The 22788-nt window shown below is 32.1% G+C and overlaps 2 protein-coding genes across 4 annotated transcripts; one reads left to right on the forward strand and one right to left on the reverse strand.

Moving 5' to 3' along the window:
- Nucleotides 1-44: 44 nt before the first annotated feature.
- On the reverse strand, nucleotides 45-21008 carry LOC111420306 (caspase-8-like). 3 transcript variants are annotated; one of them, XM_071196333.1, is made up of 7 exons: nucleotides 20920-21008; nucleotides 20661-20762; nucleotides 20281-20592; nucleotides 19599-20224; nucleotides 570-924; nucleotides 334-511; nucleotides 45-278 (listed from the first exon to the last, which is right to left on the reverse strand). In XM_071196333.1, the coding sequence occupies exons 2-7, from the start codon at nucleotides 20755-20757 to the stop codon at nucleotides 113-115; spliced, it is 1734 nt and encodes a 577-aa protein (XP_071052434.1). In that variant the 5' UTR covers nucleotides 20758-20762; nucleotides 20920-21008; the 3' UTR covers nucleotides 45-112. The 3 variants fall into 3 exon arrangements, with proteins under 3 accessions (XP_071052434.1, XP_071052436.1, XP_071052435.1); XM_071196335.1 differs by having other exon boundaries at nucleotides 20661-20780; XM_071196334.1 differs by lacking the exon at nucleotides 20920-21008 and having other exon boundaries at nucleotides 20661-20893.
- A 125-nt stretch (nucleotides 21009-21133) lies between these two features.
- LOC111420308 (Solute carrier family 35 member B1 homolog meigo) lies at nucleotides 21134-22572 on the forward strand. The gene is made up of 4 exons (XM_023053288.2): nucleotides 21134-21667; nucleotides 21718-21951; nucleotides 22003-22212; nucleotides 22270-22572. The coding sequence occupies exons 1-4, from the start codon at nucleotides 21326-21328 to the stop codon at nucleotides 22453-22455; spliced, it is 972 nt and encodes a 323-aa protein (XP_022909056.2). The 5' UTR covers nucleotides 21134-21325; the 3' UTR covers nucleotides 22456-22572.
- Nucleotides 22573-22788: the final 216 nt, after the last annotated feature.

The following is a 22788-nucleotide window of genomic DNA, read 5'->3' on the forward strand; positions in this document are numbered from 1 at the left end:
GAAACGGAATGGCTTTAAATTGGGAAAATAGTCAATCAACAAAGTATTAATGAAACCTATTTAATAAAAATATATGCTTTTTTATGAGTGTATCACATTTTTAAGTATTTCTTTAACAACGACTCTCAAAGTTAAAACTAATCTTTTTTGTAACATTTCCAGGTAAATATAATTTTTTTGTTAATGATGATTCAACCAAAGGTACCATTACAACAGTTCCCCATCGTTTCTTTACTACATCTCGTTTAACTTCCAAACAAATCTCCTCAAAATGACTACTAAAAATATAAAAGCATGTAAAATAAAAATAAATAAATTAAAAAATATATTTACTCTTTAGTGGAAGCCATTTTTTCACAAAGTGATTGTATAAACCAAGTACCATTTTTCAAATGCCTTATGGCTGTATAATCCGGAATTGTGGCATAAAAAGCTAAAACATCCGCCGTTTTTGGTGATGTTAATTTTAGTGTGGATGAGTCAACCCCATCTGTCGTGTATTCATCATCAACTAAAAATAATTTTAAAATTAATTAAATACATCTTAAAAATGTTTTAAAAACTAATACTTCTTTGTCGATTTTCGCCTTGACAAGCTTGTATAATCAAAATTTTCGGTTTACCCGATAAAGATTTCGCATATAAAGTTTTTTGTATTTCAGCTATATCAACTGGGATCGTATTACATCCGTAAATAACCCCTTTATCACCATGCGACAAAATCGCAATGAATAAAGAAGAATAGTTTTCTTTTTCGACGGTTTTAATGCAATCTTTAATATCTTCTTTGATCTGATCGTGGCGTAAGTTATCTTTTACGACAACATTGAAATTTAAATTTGTGAATACTTTTTGTAAACTTTCTCGGTCGGTTTTTGTCCCTGATCGGTCTTCTAATTTTCGTGAAAGATTTGGTAACAAATGCTAAAAAATAGTAAATTAAAATTTTAAAAACATACATATGACTTGGATTTAGGGATGCAACATCGCTCATAAAAACATCGATATTAGAACATCGATGTTTCCCAAAAGTTCGATGTTTGCAAAAGGTCGATCCATCGATGTTTAAAAAAATGTTCAGTGGCTGAATTTTTATTATAAGAATTATCATAATAATCAATACTATTTGGACCGCGTTCTGCATCACTTGACTAAGCGACAAATAATAATAACTTTATTATCATAAATTTAATCACTAAAACTAGAGACAAAATGATGACGATTTGTGTAAACATTTTTGAAGAAAATAATCTAGAGTTTGATTTTGTACTTTTAAACTGGTTTTTATTTTATATAAAATTTAAGTCTAACCAGTTTCGGCCCTTGGCCATCTTCAGTGACTCTACAAATAGATTAACAGCTCTTATCTTATCCATAAACAAGTTTCTTAATACACTCACAAGGGAAGTATCAGAACTGTCCCTCACCGATTTTGTTGAAATTTGGTACAGCGATAGTATGGCCAAAAATAAGGTTTACGTATTTTTTTATACATGCTAATAAAGCCCCTGGGGCGAGTTATAAGGGTTGGAAATCGGGGCGAAATATATATATTCGCTTATAGGCTGAAAACGAAAATAGCTGTCGAAATGTAGTAAACGTAAGCTGATATTCATTTTCAAAGAGCTTTCCATTGATATATCACACATATATCTGAGGGCTTCAGGGGGTAAACTACCCCTAGTTTTTTGGAATATTTTAAAAACTACCCTGTCGATTTTGGCGATATTAAGTATCCTTATAGTACGTTTAAAAATATTAATTACGTGTTTTTTCTTATATGCCTCTGACCATCCCCTGCAATGTTATGGGGTATGATAGATAACCCCTTTCCTTAAGAATAATGTGATAAACTGTTACACTTTTGAACTATATTTTGAAGAAAACCATTAATTAGATGTAAATTAAGATTTACGCAGTAAAATAAACCCTATACGACATTAAGGGGTGGCTGGGGTTAACTACCCTAACCACCCCATAATTTCTTTTTTGCGAAAATTGTTTGTCGATTTTGGTGCAATTTACCACGATGATTTTTTTATACGTTAGATAGTACTATTGTAAGAACTTACAAGGGTTAGAAGTTTGGGGTAGAAAATATATTTTCGCTAATAACTTTCATACTCCTACAGAAAAAGCTTTTTTATCCTTATTCTATTTAAATAACACAAAAGTTAGAATAATTATATAAATATTTATTAATAATAAGTTAAAAGGCAACTGAAAAAAAATAGAGTAAAATACTTTTTTCTGTTTGTACTTTTATTAAAAATGAATTTATTGTTTTAAATTCTACCGGTTTCGGTTTATTTACAAAACCATCTTCAGGAACCTTCGAATCTCGTCAATTTATTTTAAATGTCTCTCGTGATAATTAACATCTTGATTTTCTAGTAAACGTTTTTATTGAAATGAATCTGTGTCTTTATTTTTGGTGTAATGTGTGTTATGCTTAAACTTTCGGACCGGAAATTTTTACAACAATATGAAAAAAATGGTTAAGTATCAAAAATTGTATTCTACATTGTTAGAATCCTCTGGTACGTTTGGACCGAGGGTAATAAGTACAATGTTAAAAGCAGATAACATATTCGTTTTGGCATCAAAGTCTGGTAAACCGACTTCTGCTCATATGAAAAATTGGCTACAAAATGTATATTTCCCAAACACCGGACCCAAATCATCACTATTACTGGATTCTTGGAGTGGCCACTGCCCTGAAATTATTAGTGAAGTAACTCCGTCGGATGTTAAGTTTAAATATTTGTCTATACTTGCAGGGACAACAGCTCAAATTCAACCCCTGGATGTATTTGGTTTTAGAATATGGAAAAATTTCATTAGAAGATTTTCTGATCAAGTTATTCTCTACCAGTACGATGTCAATTTGCATCAGCGAGATAACATTTTAAAATTGCAATCCTTAACGCATAACCAGTTGTCTCCCCCACGATTTATTAATGTTTTTAAATACGCCTAGTTTGCATCTGGATATATAGAGGAGAGACCAGAACAGTTTGAAAATCCCGTGGAGGTTTGCTTTTCCAATGAAAAACCTACGTGCGATATCTGTGGAGATATAGCTGTTATAACTTGTGCATGGTGTAAACAATCGTTGTGTTTAAAACATTATTTCAATGATTTTCATTATTGCCGACAATGTATTGAATAAAAAAAAGAAATTAAATTAATAATGTAGAATACAATTTGTGATAGTCAACCATTCTTTTGTCAGTTACTTTTTAACTCATTATTAATAAATATTTATAAAATTATCCTAACTTTTGTGTTAATTAAATAGAATAAGGATAAAAAACATTTTTCTGAAGGAGTATGAAAGTTATTAACGAAAATATATTTTCTACCCCAAACTTCTAACCCTTGTAAGTTCTTACAATAGTACTACCTAACGTATTGAAAAATCAACGTGGGAAATTGCACCAAAATCGACAAGCAATTTTCGCAAAAAAAAAATTTTGTTGGGGTGGTTAGGGTAGTTAACCCCAGGCACCCCTTAATGTCATATAAGGTTTATTTTACTACGTAAATCTTAATTTACAACTAATTTATGGTTTTCTTCAATATATTGTTCAAAAGTGTTACAGTTTATCACATTATTCTTAAGGAAAGGGGTTATCTATCATACCCCATAATTTTGCAGGGGATGGTCAGAGGCAAATAAGAAAAAACACGTCATTAATATTTTTAAACGTACTATAAGGACACATAATATCGCCAAAATCGACAGGGTAGTTTTTAAAATATTCCAAAAAAGTAGGGGTAGTTTACCCCCTGAAGCCCTCAGATGTATGTGTGATATATCAATGGAAAGCTCTTTGAAAATGAATATCAGTTTACGTTTACCACATTTCGATAGCTATTTTCGTTTTTAGCCTATAAGCGAATATATATATTTCGCCCCGATTTCCAACCCTTATAACTCGCCCCAGGGGCTTTATTAGCACCTATAAAAAAATACGTAAACCTTATTTTTGGCCATACTATCGCTGTACCAAATTTCAACAAAATCGTTGAGGGACAGTTCTGATACTTCCCTTCCCTTGTCAGTTCCAAAAAAAGTGACGCACTTGATTTTTGACCTAATTTTAATATCTGATATTTTTTAGCCGATTTTTATTATTTTTTTTATTTCTTGGTAGCCAATTCCTTTGTCTTTCAAAAAAAAATTAAAAGGGTGGAAATTTTTCCAATGACTTCTGGATGGTAGTGGAAAAACTGGAACCATGTTTTTTTTCCTAATTTTTGACTCACCCTGTGTATTAATCAAGTAATGGTATAAAAAATGCTTACACCCTATATGAAAGACGTTTCTTTTATGAGCATTTTGTTTTTTTATTCATTAATTTATCTCTAAAATTGTCCGAATTGAAGCTTTTTTGTTGAAACCTTGCATATTGCCAACTTTCTGAATTTATGGAAAAACAGTTTTCTAGTGAAATAAACTGATACGAATTTTTAAAAAAGTTTTATTAAACACTAAATTATAAACTGGGATAACTGCTTAATACCGTGTATTGCTTCCCCTAGCAACTCTAAGAGTTTCTAATCTAAGCGGCATACTGGAAATCAGGTTTCTTATCGTTTCCATTGGTATACGATCCCATTCTTCCACTAACGCATCTGCTATTTCTGCGAGGCATTCCTGAGGCCTCTCGCGAGAACGTACCCTTCTCCCTAATTCATCCCACAAATGTTCGATAGGGTTCATATCGGGGCTTCTCGCAGGCCACTGTAATGTGGTGATACCCGTAGCTTCTAAGAAGTTTCGCACTATTACTGCGGTGTGTGGTCGGGCATTATCCTGCATCAATATAAAATTATTGCCCACTAACTCTGCATGAGGTAAGATATACCTCATGGTAAACCTTTACTTGCAAAATTTTACTCCTCCAATGATACGCAACTGATACTCGGTGACAATGTTATACATTTCACCAATACGGACAAAAACTTGGGGGTGACAATGGACTCAGCGCTGTCTTGGCGGTATCAGATTCAGTCTGTTTGTAGGAAGGTTTATTTTTGTTTTCATTCTTTGCGTAAACTTGGTTGTTTTCTTCCCCTTGCTGTCCGTCGTAATCTCTGTTACTCATTAATACTGCCCCACATAGATTATGCTGATGCTGTGTATCCCGACCTGGCAATTACCCTCCGTAACAAATTAGAAAGATTGCAGAACAACTGTCTACGCTTTATTTTTGACCTGGGTAAGTACGACCATGTTACGCAATATCGTAATCACCTTCAAATGTTGACTGTCGAAAAGCTCAGATCATTCCGTATACTGACAACGCTGTATAAGATACTTTCTTCTCGGACCCCAGGATACTTGTACACGAACTTTCAATTCATGTCGTCTCGCGGTCTGCCTACTAGAGCACCGTCTGATACGTTACTCATATTTCCCATTCATCGCACCGAGAGATATCATGGATCTTTCACGGTGCAGGCTATAAAGCTTTGGAATAATTTACCCATGGAAATACGCAACACTCGTAGTTTTCTGACATTTAAGGTCTGCTTAATGGATTATCTATTATCATTACAATTATCGGAATCTAACTATTGATATCGCCTGCTTCTCTCCTCTTTTTCTTTCTCTTCCTCTCTATCAACTGTACTCGTTGTGTTGTTTTTCCTTTTTGCTCTTTTTCTTCTTTTTGCTTAAATGTTGAATTATTTATATAGCCACATTGATTTTTTTTTACATACGGAGCTGGTTGGGTCTTTTGGAAGACATCGCCTTTGGCGATAAACTGACCTTTTGTCAACATGCATTACTTATTCATTTATGTATACATATATATTATTTTTCTCTTGTATTAACTATGTGGCAATAAACTTATTATTATTATTATTATATACTGTTGTATAATGTCAATGTAAATTTGGGCCGTCATCGACCGCCTCACGGGATAAACATGAAGGGGTGTCTTTCCATTCATTGACATCCCTCCCCACAGCATAACCGACCCACCATTAAAACTTTCGCGTTCTGTTATTAAATTCTGATTAAATCTTTCACCAGTCCTTCTCCACACTCTTTTTCTTCCATCCACCATGTTAAGGCAAAACCTTGACTCGTCCGTAAACAAGACATTCGACCATTCAGGAATATTCCATTCTCCATAATTTTGAACAAAATTTCTTCTAGCAGCAGGATGTTCGGGCAATAATTTAGGACCTTTTGCAGGTCTCCTAGCTTTTAAATTAACTTCTTTTAGACGTCTGCTTACTTATTGCAACACCACGAATTTGGCGAAGATCTTGCTGAACATTTACCGCAGTGTTTGATCGATTCCGTAAAATCCGTAATCTCAAGAAACGATCATCTCTTGGAGACGTTTTTCTAGGGCGACCAGAACCCACCTTCCGAGCAGTGCTTCCTGTTTGTTCGTACCTGCGGATTGCTCTACGAGCAGTTGCTTCATGGACTCCCACTGCACGAGCGGCGTAACGTTTACCACGCCCATCGTTTACTAAAGCAATTAATCTTGGTACTTGTTCTGGATTTATTTGAGGCATTTCATGTAATTTTAATCACTACAAAACTTTTTTGTAGTTAATTAATGACACAACGACAAATTAATTGCTATGGCAACGTCAATAGTTTGACAATGTGATCATACTTCTTAAATCTGTGGGATAAACGTAAGGTTTCAACAAAAAAGCTTCAATTCGGACAATTTTAGAGATAAATTAATGAATAAAAAACAAAATGCTCATAAAAGAAACGTCTTTCATATAGGGTGTAAGCACTTTTTATACCATTACTTGATTAATACACAGGGTGAGTCAAAAATTAGGAAAAAAACATGGTTCGAGTTTTTCCACTACCATCCAGGAGTCATTGAAAAAATTTCCACCTTTTTAATTTTTTTTGTAAGACAAAGGAATCGGCTACCAAAAAATAAAAAAATAATAAAAATCGGCCCACTGGTTTAAAAAATATAAGATATTAAAATTAGGTCAAAAATCAAGTGCGTCACTTTTTTTGGAACTGAGTGTATGTATTTCTTTTTGTTTTGTTAAAAAAGATCACATATCAATGTCGAAATCAGATTATTAGTTACTAATTTAGAAAACTAAAGTTTAAAAAGTTGTAAAATGAAACTAAGGACGAAGTGTTACAAGTTTACAGATTAAAATTTAAGAACGCCCTTTTTTAACGAAAGAAATATTAAGAAACTTGGGAAATTATTCAAGAATCATCATGTGGCTTAAAAATCGACGACTTTTTTAATCAATGTGAAATGACCCAAAAAACACGTTAAAAATATAAAGAAAGTACGGAAAGGTGACTAACACTAGATTAACTTCAGTTATAAAACTTCTATTACATGATAATTAACTTCAGGTTTAAAATGTCAACCTCACTTTTGACATATTTATAATCTTCATCAAAAATCCTTTAAAATGAGTGCAAACACGACATATTTACCTTCTATATTAATGAAGTTATGGTCAACTACCGGTTAAGAATGTCACAATGAATTTTGACATATTTGTAATCGTCGTGAAAAATCCTTTAAAATGAGTCCAAACATGTTATATTTAATTCCAATATTAATCAAGATATAAGCAACTTCCGCTTGGAAATGTCAATGTCATTTTGACATATTCATAATTTTTATAAAATGTCTTAATATTTGTCACAAAAACAAAAATATAATAAAAAAAAAATAAAAAATTAAGGTTGGTATTAATATTTAAAAATTAAATTGCTATCTTCATTGTTGCTAACTTAGGATTTAATGTTTTTTATTCTAACTTTTTTGTTTTTTGAGATAAGTGCGTCATCATTGGACTCATTTTAAAGGTTTTTTAATGAAGATGACAAATATGTCAAAATTGACGTTGACGTTTCAAACCGGAAGTGATTACATTTCCATTAATATCAAAGTTAAATATGTCGAGTTTGGACTCATTTTAAAGGATTTTTATGAAGTTGACAATTATCTCAAAATTAAAAGTTCAAATTTTTTGTTTTTTTGAGATAAATGTGTCAAGTTTGGACTCACTTTAAAGGTAATAATAAAATTAAAGTTGACATTGACAACTGAAAGTTATTTTCATGACTAAACCCGAATGTTTCTAGTTCTCGTTCTAGTTTTAGTTCAATAAAAATATACAACATAGTAATATCTTATGCTAACTAACTAGCGCTACCTACCACTGCCACTAGAACTAACACTAGACCGTGAACTAGAAACATTCGGATTTAGTCCCACGTCTCTCAAGACGGTTAAACCCGAATGATTCTAGTTCTAGATCTTGTGTTAGTTCTAGTGATAGTGCTAGTGTAAAACTAGAACTAACACTAGTCCTAGAACTAGAAATATTCGGTCTAGTGTTAGTTCTAGTTTTAGTGCAATAAAAATGTGCAACAGTGATATCTTATGCTAACTAGCGCTACCTTGCGCTGTCGTTTGTAAAATGGATAAGATGAGAGATGTTAATCTATTTGTGGAGTCTCTGAAGATGGCCAAGGGCCGAAACTTGTTAGACTTAAATTCTATATAAAATAAAAGACAAACTTTCAATTTTATACTAACATCTTGTAAACGACACTGACTCGAAATTGTAGGTTCATCTATTTTTTCTATTATAGAATTTCTTGGTGTATCTAAGTGTCGTATCTAATGGTAAGACGGTTCTTAGACGTATGATGCAAATTGCACTTGAAATCGTATAACGTGATTGGCGCTTAGCTTTATCCTTTAAAGCAAATAGAATTTTAGGTCTCTCGGTATTCTGTATTTTTTCTAAGATGTTACACCTTTACTTACCAGCAGTGCTCGAAATGGACAGGAACGCACCGGAACGCCGTTCTGGTTCGTGAAATCACCGTTCCGTTTCGTAAAAGTTTTCCTCATGTCATATTGGCTTCAGCGAAAAACCTACGTTAGTACGGACGGACACTGCTTTTCAGTTTAAAAAGCGCGCGTACAATTGGATCTCTCGTGACGACGACATATGTGTGCGCATAGGCATGATTAAGCCGAGTTCGCATTGGCATTTGGCAGCGTAGTTTCAACAAGTGCATTTGTCTTTGATCTTAAAAGATATATATACTGTGTTATTTTCATTTCGTTCCTGTTTGTTGGTAGATAGGATTAGTGTTGATAGTTTATTGAAGTGACAGTGTGTATGCATTCTAATCATCTAACAATAAATAAAAATTTTTAACCTTACTATTTTTGTATTTACAATGTCGTTGTAGGTCCAGTGTCGGTCGCGTAGCTATTTAAAATGAATAATCTACAAAATTGGCTTAAAAAGAGACCACACAAGCCTGACGAGACTAGTCCGATCAGCAATAAGAAAACAGTACTGGAAAAAGATTATGAAAATCTTCCCAGCACAAGTGGCCCGAGTAAGGTCGATGAGAACAGTGATAATATCAAACACATACCTGCTTGTTAGAATGTAAGCCAGTATCAGGCATTCAAAGAAAACAACTGGCTCATCGTCGAAAATAAGGCTTTGGGCTGTGTAGTTTGTGGCAAAGTGGATTCTTTCGCCATTCACAGTGACAAAAATAAAAGAGTTTCAAATCGTGGCAAGAATGTTCAGTGACAGAAAATGGAAAGACTCGGGAGTCACAGCAATCAAGCCTACGTAAAAAAATATTTGAACACAAACATTCGGAAGCTCATAAAAAGGCCATAGAAATTCTAGAGCATGTAAAAAAAAAAGACCATTGAAGGAGGCATTGACAAAATGAATGAAACATTATTTACTACCACTGAACGAGTTTTCAGAACTGTTTACAAAATTGCCAAAAATCAAAGGCCGTTTACTGATCTGCCTGTTGATATAGATCTACAAATTTCAAATGGACTAACTATGGGTAAGATTTTACATTCTGACAAAACGTGTCTTGACATTGTGACTCATATCGCATTTGAAATGAAAAACGCCATATGCAAAAATATTATTGACAATAAAAGGAAAATCTCAGTTTTGATAGACGAGTCAACAACCCTAAGCAAAAAAACGACTTTGGTTGTAGTAATAAGGTCAAATTTCGAAGATTCCTCATGTCTTTAATCTTGACTTAATTGAGCTGACTGATTCAACTGCTGAAAATATCACAAAGGATCTTTTGATATGCCTAAATAAATATGGCTTTGATCAAACTTTTCTGGTAGAGCACCTCATAGCCTTTGCCTGTGATGGAGCCTCGGTTATGATTGGAAAGAAGTCCGGAGTAGCAACGCGGTTGCAAACAATATTTCCAAATTTATTAGTGTGGCACTGCTCTAATCACAAATTGCAGAGCTTGCTGTTAATGATTGCGTTAATGAAGTCAGTGGTATCAACCATTTTAAAATCTTTATAGATAAATTATATAGCTTATACCACCTATCGCCCAAAAACCAAAATGAGCTCAAAAAGGCAGCATGCTGTATTACATAACTACCAAGCACTTTGTGAACATTTTGAGACAGCCTCTAAGGATTTGACTAGAGATACAAAAGAAAGGGCCAAATACAATGGTTTACTCAACATTATGACTAATGTACAATTTGAAAAAAATCTACATACTATGTCTGACGCTCTTGATGAAATGGGAGATTTGTCAGAAGTATTGCAGCGTCAAAACATTACTCTTGTTGAAGCTGATAAAGCTATAACAACTACAATTCGAATTTTCGACTCCATGACTACTCAACCAGGACCCAAACTTGATAAACTTTTGTGCTGTATCTCAGAAAATACATACAAAGGTATACAACTTCATGAGGGTAGAGTTGTACCCATAAATACTGCACAGCTGTATACCAGTTTAGCAAATAACATGAGGAATCGTATGATAACAACTTCGTCTTCTCATGGTTCTCGTTATGATGCCAAACGTCAGACAAGTCAGATTAAAAATGAAAACACATACACTAATTTACTAGCGAGTATTAGTGTTCTTGAGCCGAAGAATTGGCCAAAATCAAATAATGATGGTGAAATAGAAATACAATATGGTGATAAAGAAATTAGACATCTGTGTACTCAGTTCTATTTAAATGATGTACAAATAATTCGTGGCTTTAGGTTCTACAAAATGAGCGGAGGAAAAGAAGATATTCCTGATGATTTGAAACCACTTTTAAACGTTATTGCATCAATTCCAATATCCACTAGCGAATGTGAGAGGAATTTCAGTTCAATGAATGAAATAGTAACACCATTACGATCATCGTTGTCGGTGGAAACAACTACTGCACTGTTATTCATAAACTGCGTTGGACCACCACTAACGCAATTTAACCCTGAAAAATATGTGCGATCGTGGTTAGCAAAAAGTAATTAAAATCTATTTAATACTACCTAATACAATTTTTAAATTGTTGTATCAGTATAGATATATTTTTTTTTTGTTTCAGGTCGACATTCAGCCGATGATGCAGCCAGCCGCAAAAGAGTTTACAAGTTAGACAAAAAATACGAGCTATTGTGGAAACTTTTGTAACAAAATAAAAGTTGCGAGTTTTACTTATTTTGTTTTTATTTACCTAATAAAAAATTTCGGAAGCGTTCCGGTTCGTGAAAAAGTCCATTTCGAGCACTGCTTACCAGACAGTATGAAAATCTCTAAAAACGATAAAATGTCGCTTAGTCAAGTGATGTATAACGCGGTCCATTTATTATAATATGATAAAACACATAGATAATGCTATTTAAATTTATTTTTAAGTATGGAATTCAACCTTAACTTTGACAACCTGGTGCCTAATAAGCGATTCCTTTCCTGATTAATTGTTGCGCCAACTTCTGTGAATAATCGTTCGTTAGACACTGAAGTTGCTAACAGTAGCAAATATTTCATTGCTCTTTTATACAAAAATGGTCGATTATTTTATCAAATATCGAATAAAATATCGTTCATGATGAACGATGTATCGATGTTTTATGGACTTCAACATCGCTATTAAAACATCGATATTTATTGACGATACATCGATGTATCGTATGCATCCCTAGTTGGACCGAGGGCAGATCTTAGAAGAGGGGAAACGATGGATGAGAATGATTGTGGGGGTGAGGAGATAAAGGGATGGATGAGGGGATGATTGGGCCGAGGAGACGAGGGTGTGGAAATGGAGGAAGAGGGTTGAGGATGAAAATAATATATTAATAATGTAAAGAATTGTAGAATTGAAAGGCTTAGTGTGAAACAATGACAAGTCACATTTTTTTCAAATATGACGTAGTAATGATCTTGCGTTGCTACATACGCATTTGTTTTATGAAAATAAACAATGACAAGTCACACAAAAATTGTAACGCGTCGTGACTTAAGTGCATGTGAATCGAATAATTTTAATATAATGAACAGTGAAATGAGCGATGTAGATTCTCCAGTCGATGATAATGATATTGATAGAGATTATGTACATAGTGATGCAGAAAAGGTAGATACAAATCAACAGGTAAATGACTTTTTTCATTTATGTGGCATGTTATTGTATTGCCATTGTCAATTCTATGCAAGCAAATTGGGTTGTCATTGGGTGGCTAGTTTAGTATTGCTTTTTCAATATAGAACGATGGTATAAAAGAATCAGATGGGGAAACAGGGAGCAGAACATTAAAACGGATTAGGGCTGATACACCTGAACCTACCCCTAGAAGTAGATGGAAACACCGAAAAGAAGACACATATCCACGATCAAAAAGAAAAATAAGAAAATATCTGGAATAGCAATACACTAGTGACAAAACCAAAAAGACTGTTGCAGCTCGGGAGTTAGGAACTCCTTGTGAGTGTAAAAAAAGATGTAGAGAGAAACTAGATGGTAATGAAAACCGTATTTTCAATGAATTTGGGATCATGGGGATTGCAGAATGGGTATCTCTTTGGATGCATTGCTATAGCAAAGAAAAAGAGATCTTACAAAACAAGGCAAAAACGACAAGAATCAAGTAGAACTTCCAATGCGATTTATTCTGTCAATGCTAATGGCCGAACGAAAGTAAATGTGTGTAAAACCGAGTTTCTGAATGTTCACGGTCTGCAAAAATCAAAGGGTAGACTGAACAACATCGTTTCAAAGAAAATAAGAGGAACTCCTGTACCAAAAAAGATAAACGTGGCCGACATTCGAACAGACCCAATCAAATTAGTGACCAGCAAAAGCAGAGTGTTAGACAGCATATAGATTTAATACCTAAATACCAAAGTCACTATAGCAGGCTTGAAAATCTAGGGAAAGTATACCTTAACTGTGATATGACCATATCGCGTCTTTATTCTGAGTATTATGTTCCGTGGTGTCAACAACAACATATCAAACCTGTTCTGGAGCACACATATAGGCAGATATTTTGTACAGAATACAATATTGGCTTTAAATTACCCAAATCCGATACTCGCAAAACTTGTGATCAACTTAACATCAGAATAGAGTCTGCAACAAAATTAAATGAAAATCAGGAATTGTCTCGGCTAAACATTGACCTGACGACACATAAAACTAAAGCGAAAGCAATGCAGGATTTGTTAAATAACACGGCTCAAGAATCACAAAACACCAATAGAACGTTGGTAATTTCATTTGACTTACAACAGGCATTACCAATCCCGAAATTAACAACGGGTCCAGCGTTTTATTGCAGAAAAATCTGGTTGTACAACTTAGGCATACATGATTGTACAAATGGCAAAGGGCACATGTTTCTCTGGACGGAAGATATAGCAAAAAGAGGAAGTGATGAAGTCGCTTCAATCCTCCTAAAATTTCTTATGACGAAGACCGAAATTGACCACCTAATTATATTTACAGATAATTGCCCAGGGCAAAATAAAAATTGGCTAATGATGAGTTTATGGTTACAACTGGTAAAGGAGAATAAATTTAAAACAATAACGCACCATTTTCTCGTAAGTGGTCATACTCATCTTCCTTCTGATAGGGACTTCGCACTTATAGAAAAGCGACACCGAAGGTATGCACCACAAGTTTTTTGTCCAAATGAATGGTACGATATTATACGGCGATCAAATAAAAAAACACCTTTTGCAGTCACAGTTATGACGCAGGAAGATTTTTTAAACTTTACACCTACTCCTACAAACATAAAAAACAGTTCGCGCACTAATACTGGCCATAACTTAGACTTTGCTAATGCGTTTTCATTTCGATTTAGTAATAAAAATACTAAAGTTTTTTACGTGAAACATTCCGTTCATGGAGTACGACCAGGTGTCTATCTCAAAACGAGGAAGACCAGTATACACTACACTTGATCAGTTAGATAGAAAGTATCTTGAACCAATTAAAATTTCAAAAAGAAAATACGACAATGTAAAGACATTGCTACCTTACATACCGCGAATCATGGTTTTTTTCCAAAATTTACAGCCGAAAATAACTGAAAGTGCTGAAGAAACAGAGGAACCTGAAATTATTAATGAAGCAGAGTCATTTTCTTGGTTTAAACATTATTTTTTTATATTTATTTTCTTTTTTGAGTTATTGACTTATTTAGTTTTTAATTGAAAATGTTGTCGTTTGTTAGTGCAAAAGTGTTACAAATCACAATTTTTCTAATAAAATTCTATTTATATATTTATTATAGTTTTCTATATATTTTTTTTATTATTTCAGTATCCTGGATAGATATTGTAATAATATCACTTATGATAGTATTAAGAGGTGGCGTTAATATAAAAAAATAAAAGTCATGGAAACAAAACAAAAAAAAAGAAATGATAGAAGTAAATAAACAAAAAAAGCGTTAAGTCGAATTTTTGAATTGACGAATTTCTGTTTGAACCTGCTCCCGAAATATTCTATGATATATGTAAAAATTGTGTTTTGATAATAAAATACACAATCATCACAATTTCGGCGCCCAACGTGGGGCAATTCAAAAGACAATTTAATAATACAATCGTTATCCTTAGAGTAAAAAACTATATTAATTAAAACTAAAAAATAAATCAATAAAGATGTCCGAGAGAAAAACTAGGGGAAGAACTTTATCAAAAACTGACGAAATAGAGAGGGAAGAAAGATCTTTGAGTAGAACCACAACGGGAACTCATGACATCGGAGACACAGGTGAAGAAACAACACCGAAACTTTCGACATCTAAAGATAAAAAAGAGGAAGAACAAACAAGTAAAGGTACGTCTATACAGGAGATGATGATTAAATTTGTGGAAGAAAATAATAGAATAAATGAAGAGAATCAAAAAAGAATCGATGAAAAATTAAATGAAGAGAACAAAATCATAAATGAAGAAAATCTAAGAAAATTAAATGAAGAGAACAGAATCATAAATGAAGAAAATTTGAGAAGAATAAATGAAGAAATAACTAAAATAATAGATGAAAACCAAAGAATGAGAGACGAAAATAAAAAACTAAATGAAGAAAATAGAACATTAATAGTAGAGAACTTCGAAATAATTAAAAAAGAAAATGAAATAATTATGAAAAATAATCTTGAAAAATTGGAACAACAATTAAATAATCAAATAGAAGGTATAACTAAAGCACTAGATGGGAAGATAACGTATCAAATTAACGAAAAGATTGAAACAATTAGACAAGAAAACACAATTCAAATTATTACGACAATAGATCAACAAATAAATGAGTATTCCGATAAAATTAAAGAAAATAGAGATATTATAAATTTAAAAGAAGAAACACATAAAAATTTAAATAGTTTACAAGAAGAACAAGATAAATTAAAGAAAGATATCATAATTAACCAAGATCTAAATAAACAAAATTTCGATAATTTAAAAACAAAAGAATGTGAAAATTACGACAATGTAATTAAAATAATCGAAGATATAAAGAAAACTAGAAGTAATATGATAAATTTAGATTCTACATCGACATTATCATATTTAAAACCGGAAATGTGGCCCAAATTTAGGGGTACCAAGGACAAGATACACCCGATGACATACTTAAATAACTTGATAAGACTAACCACCGATATTGACGATCCTCAATTAATTTTGAATTTGATTCAACTAACTTTAGAAGAGCAAGCTTTAGAATGGTACGAAATGGTAGCGAACAAATGCCATAACTTGGATGATTTTAAAAATGAATTTGTGAAACAGTTTTGGAATAGTAACCAACAACACCGACAAAAATTAAAACTATTAAATGGAAAATATAACGAAAATTGGAAAGTAACCAGGGAAATTTATGCGTGTGATGTATACAACCGTAGCAAATACATACAGGGTCTGGAGGAACAGGAAATAGCAGAAATTTTAATCAAACATTTTGTCAATGCCGATAATGTAGCACTTGTTTATCAAAATATTTCCAGCATGAATGAATTAATGGAGATTTTAAGAAGATTAGATGATTTTACGGAAAACCAAAGAAAAGAAAGGAATTTAAATTATCAAAATATAAACTACGGGCATACAAAAGTAAACTATAACTACAACTACGATAAAAAACCAGAGCAAAGTCAAAGAAACTACAATTACAATAACAATAACTATACGAACTGTGATAATAATGATAAAACCAATAGATATGATAATAATTACTCTCGAAATAGAAATGGAAATGGACACGATAATTATGGATATAGAAATTCTCAATCAAGATTCCAAAATAATGACAGAGGACCACCACGTAGATTTAATTTTGTACCACAGAATCGTGGAAATCTCCCAGAACGAGAAAATGTATATATGAATCACGTGACTTATAAATATTATTCCGAAGATAGAACTAACCAAAATGTGGATGATGTAAAAAAAAAACGCTGACTGTACCAACAGAAGAAGAATGGTAAAAAACTTAGGTAAAATAAACACTTCAAAATTCATACCAAATTTTACGATAACCCTCATAATTTCTTCAACTTTAATGAAGAAACTAATTTAATACAATATTAATTATAAGATAATTTAAACCGTAATTGTTGTAAAACGTTAATTTTAAATTAATAATTTAAGGTACGTTAAATTGTAAAATTTCCGTCATCTACATTTGTAAATTTGCCAATTTTGAATATGGGGAAATTGTAATAATATCACTTATGATAGTATTAAGAGGTGGCGTTAATATAAAAAAATAAAAGTCATGGAAACAAAAAAAAAAAATGATAGTAGTAAATAAACAAAAAAAAAGCGTTAAGTCGAATTTTTGAATTGACGAATTTCTGTTTGAACCTGCTCCCGAAATATTCTATGATATATGTAAAAATTGTGTTTTGATAATAAAATACACAATCATCACAATATACAGGGTGTCTCAGCGAGACCGGTCATTAGACGTTTCTAGGGTTCTGGCGAAAATAAAAATTTGAGAATTCAGACTTAAGTATTATCAATTACGATCTCTTCGTCTAAAATATTTTCAATTTTCTTGCACTTCCGGTTATACCGGAAGTCGCCACCAACTTTATTTTTTTAAATGGAACACCCTGTACATTTTTACATATTTGGATTTGTCTGTTTTGAAGGTTTATAAATAACTTTACTTTTTGCAATTTGATTCGGTCGTTCTCGAGTTATTCGAATTTTTCTAGAAAAATCTGCTCCAGCAGACATTTGTTCAAAAAATCAGAAAACTCGATTTTTGGGATATCAATTTAGGATTCAGAACATGCTTATGCAACATGATGGAGTATGTTTTGGTGCCGAGAACTGCAGTCTAGAACGTTTGGTCACTTTACTATGGCACGTTAACTTTTCAAAATTTGGAAGTACCATAACTTCATTTTTTTAAATGGCACTCCCCATATTTTATTTCTTAGTCGTCTTCGGTGTCTCATTATACATCTTTTATATCCCATATGTCCCATACCTAATATTAATAGTTTGGGAGATAATTAGGGTTTTTTGAAAAATGCACACATATATGGATATTTAGCCTAGTGTGCCATGAAAAACAGGCCTTCTCAATGAGTTCTTCTCAAAGACTCACTTGTTTACGTCACTTGATGCATGTGAGCTAATAATTATCTGTTATGTCCCTTAATATTAGTACTGAAACGAGTTAAAATCGATAATAATAACGAAAGTAATATTTACACAAATCAAGAAATTCTTAATTTATTTTTTTTGCATGAAAAGCGCGACAAAGTTCGTAGTATGATTTCCAGATCTTCTTTGGCAGCTCGAATTGAGGTGTTGGGACTGGGCTCGAAATAAGACAAGGTATTCACCTCTTCCGTTGCATTATCTACTACATTCTTTTGGTCAGTTTAACACGTGATTAATTCGTCCAAAATACAAAAAATTTGCTTCTATTCTTCTAAATTTACCTTTTGTCATCGGAGATAAATGTGGATAATTTTCATTAAGCATTCTGCAAGTTCTATCAAGAACTTTGTCGCACTTTTCGTGCACAAAAAATAAATTATGGATTTCTTCATTTGTATAAACATTATTTACGTTATTAATATCAATTTTAACTGGTTTTAGACTCACAAGCATCAATCAACCTAAATTAGACTTTGACGTTTATCAATAAGTCATTAAACATTTGTTTTCCATGGCACACTAGGTTAATATCCATATGATATGTGAGCATTTTTCAAAAAACCCTAATTATTTCTCAAACTATTAATGTTAGGCATAGAACATATGGAATATAAAAGATGTAAAATGAGACGCCGAAGACGACTAAGTAATAAAATATGGGCGGTGCCATTGAAAAAAATGAAGTTATGGTGCTTCCAAATTTCGAAAAGTTAACGTGTCATAGTAAAGTGACCAAACGATGTAGACAGCCGTTCTCGGCACCAAAACATACTCCATCATGTTGTTTAAGCATGTTCTGAATCCTAAATTGATATCTCAAAAATTGAGTGTTCTATGATTTTTTGAACAAATGTCCGCTGGAGCAGATTTTTCTAGAAAAAATCGAATAACTCGAGAACGGCCGAATCAAATTGCAAAAAGTAAAGTTATTTATAAACCTTCAAAACAGACAAATCCAAATATGTAAAAATATACAGGGTGTTCCATTTAAAAAAATAAAGTAGGTGGCGACTTCCGGTATAACCGGAAGTGCTAGAAATCTGAAAATATTTTAGACGAAGAGAACGTAATTAATAATACTTAAGTCTGAATTCGCAATTTTTTATTTTGGCCAGAACCACAGAAACGTCTAATGACCGGTCTCGCTGAGACACCTGTATACAGTTGTGTTAGTAATGTAAACAACCAAAAAGGTAAAAAGACGGAAACATTAATTTTACAGATTTTGTACAAATTTCAAAGTCGATTTTCCAATAATTTTATATTTGTGCCTTGTCATTGTTTCACACTAAGCCCTTCAATTGTAGAGAGATTATTGTATACAATAACTCTTAATAATAGTAATAGAAATAAAGTACACATTAGTGAAAGGAAGATTGGGTTTCCTTTCATCACCCATCCATCCATAAAAAAGGAGGTTGAAGATTGAATTAATCTCAAAAAAAGAGATCAGAAAAAAAGGGACATAGCGCCTACTTTTTTCGTATCTCTTATAGTTTCTGAAATAGCCTATAATAACGCCCAAATTTGCCCACCCTGTACACCTGTTCCCAGCATGTAATAGCCCTCTTAGTTTCTAAAATCCTTGAAGAAAACTTACCTTAAATTGTTGTCTATTTTCAGTATAAAAATTTTCATTATCAATAATTAACAGTAAGCCAGGTTTTAAAGGGTCAACATGATAACTATCCTCGATATCACAAATTTCCCTGTTTCTTGATTGTTGAATTGTACTTTTTTCTTGTACTTCCCCAACGTTTTGGAGATACTGATTATCATAGTGATCAATGTTGCGTTGTGTTACATCATCATTCATAAAAGATGAATTAGCCGATTGGCCCCAATTTATACTAGTTGCACCCACAGGTGGTCCAATCTGGTCATGAGTTGAGAAACAAATATTTTCTTGAAGCATTTTAAAGTCTTCCCAAACACTTAACAAACCCATTTGTTTAAATAAAAAGATTAGATTTGTTAAATTAATAAGCGAAATATAACCTGACATTTCCAAATGTAGAAATGTTAACTCCAAATTATTTTTATCTAAAATCGTGGATATATATTTCTTTAAAATATCTTGTTGTAAAATTTTAAATAATTGATCCACTTCATTAGGCTGTAAATCTTCAAAAATACAATACAACGCTTTTCTAATTTTATTTACCTTCACAGAAACCAATTTATTAAACGGTAAAAACGTTGATGTCATATCTGCTTTGTTGTGACCTACACATTTAATTAATTTTAACATAAAATTTTACTTTAAACAAATAAATAATTACCCAAAATTTTTAAACCTTTAAAATGTTTGATTATACATAAAGCTTCCAATACCTTCAAATGCCATTCTTGAATAAATTGTCCTTCCAATTTGAACCATTCTTTAACAACACCATCAAAAGAACGTTCTAACATCTCACATGCTTTGTTGGGATGATCATACAATAAATAAATTAAAGAAATCTTATCGTTTATATCTAAATTATTGTCTAATACACCAATTTCATCCATACTAGGTTTATGAAAAATATATCTTGATGTAAAGGCAGCATCTGAAGTAAGTTGTGACAAATTCTCTGGCTTCTCCATATCAGCTAATAACAAGAAATGATTCATTAAAACAGAGTTATTTACATTATTTAGGTATTTAAAGTTTACTTACATGCTATAGATTGATAATCATCAGAATCTTCTGAATCGCTGGTGTTGGAGGACGAATCGTCTATCTTATTGCTGCTTTGGGATTGGCTGGAGCCCATTATTACTTAAAAGGGGGAAGAACCTATGTTTATGTAAAATTATTCTTGTCTTATCTTTTATTGACATTTATACTTTATTCTTAGGATGTTGTAAAATACAATAGATTTTTATCTTTGGGATCTTATACCTCAAAATTAAAAGAATTAGTTAAAATTACTTACTGAGAATATTATTAAAAGTAAGATTAAAATGAATTAATATTAAAGGTGGAAACTAATGATATTACTACACGTCAACATTTCTACTAAATGATTATTCTACCAAATGATGTTTTAATATTTTCTTTTGCAAATTAATTTGTTAATATAATTATTATTATCATTGATGATATAAAATAATTACTAAATCGTAATAATTTTATTAGTAATTCTAATCAATGAAAAGAAAGGTTAATAGAAATTGAATAGGTTGGTAGTTAAAATCGAAAATGTGTTGGTATTAGATTTTGACAATGACGTGGACCAATCACCTAACGTCATTTAATTGACGTGTTCGGAGTTTACTACATAAAATATTAAGCGATTCCAAAACTATTACAACTCTTTTTGATTTCGTTGATTTAAGAAAATGGGAAAAAATCAGCGATTTATTTTTTGTGCTGGTGGTATTTTCGTCTCATACTTTTATTTCGGTATTCTCCAAGAAAAAATTACCAGGGGCAACTATCCTTACACATCTGTTGATGAATCGGGACTTGTTAAAAACATAAATGAAAAGTTTACTTTTGCCCTGTCCCTCGTATTTATACAGTGCCTAATTAATTATCTTTTTGCGAAGGGTATGTTAATTGCTAAACCACAACCTGAGGATACAACTCCGACGAAGTATTTTGCAAGCGCATCTTTAACATATTTATTAGCTATGATTTGTTCTAATATGGCATTACAATGGGTTCCTTATCCAACGCAGGTATAATGTGATGTTTTTTGAAGTTATTTTTCTAATATAATTGGATTTAGGTAGTTGGTAAATCAGCGAAACCAATTCCAGTCATGATTTTGGGAGTTTTAATTGGTAGAAAATCGTATGCTTTAAGGAAATATTTATTTGTTCTTTTAATTGTTATTGGGGTGGTACTTTTTATGTATAAGGATAAAAGTGGAAAAGTACAAACAGGTGGGAGTTCTATTGGAATTGGAGAATTACTTTTAATTCTTTCTTTAGTTATGGATGGGTTAACTGGCGCTGTTCAGGTAATATTTTTATATGTTTTATTTGCTTTTAATGATTTTTATGGTATGTAGGAAAGAATGAGGGCAGAATCAAAGCCATCAGCCCAACAAATGATGATGGCAATGAATTTTTGGTCGACTGTATTTGTAACATTTACACTACTACTTACTGGAGAAACGTTTGAGTTTTTTAATTTCGTTACCAGACATCCATCAGTTATTTTAAACATGAGCTTGTTAGCTGTTACAGGCGCTTTAGGGCAATTATTCATTTTTTTAATGGTAAATTAGAAATTCAAATTTAACATGTTTTGTTTTAATGTGTTTCTTTTTAATTAGGTATCCGAATTTGGACCATTACCTTGTTCAGTAGTGACTACAACTCGAAAATTCTTCACTGTCTTAGCTTCTGTATTAATCTTCCAAAATCCTTTACTTCCAAGACAATGGATTGGAGCTGTAATCGTCTTTACTGGGTTATTTTTGGATGCTTATTACTCAAAATCAACTCCTAAGAAAAAATAAAACCCTTTGGGGGAAATGTAAATTATTTTTTTTAATTTTTTATGTGATATAACGTTTTAAAAGATATAAATATTAAAACTTATTTATATATAAAAATAAAATACTCTAAAAACTTGAGGCTAAACAATTTCACACGGTCCAAAAACTCACAACCTTTGTAGTTCTCAAAGTCTCTCTTCATGAACGCCTCCAAAACATACCCGAAAATTCCACCAAATAAAAAAATAAATGAAATAAATAAGTGGGATATATATATATTGTACTAACTAGTACAAGCTGGAACTCGCCTATTTTCCTTTGTATGTTTTTTTTAATACAATTAAGCTTATTTTC

The sequence above is a fragment of the Onthophagus taurus genome, chromosome 6 (assembly GCF_036711975.1).
Source record: "Onthophagus taurus isolate NC chromosome 6, IU_Otau_3.0, whole genome shotgun sequence".
NCBI classification, from domain to species: Eukaryota; Metazoa; Arthropoda; class Insecta; order Coleoptera; family Scarabaeidae; genus Onthophagus; species Onthophagus taurus.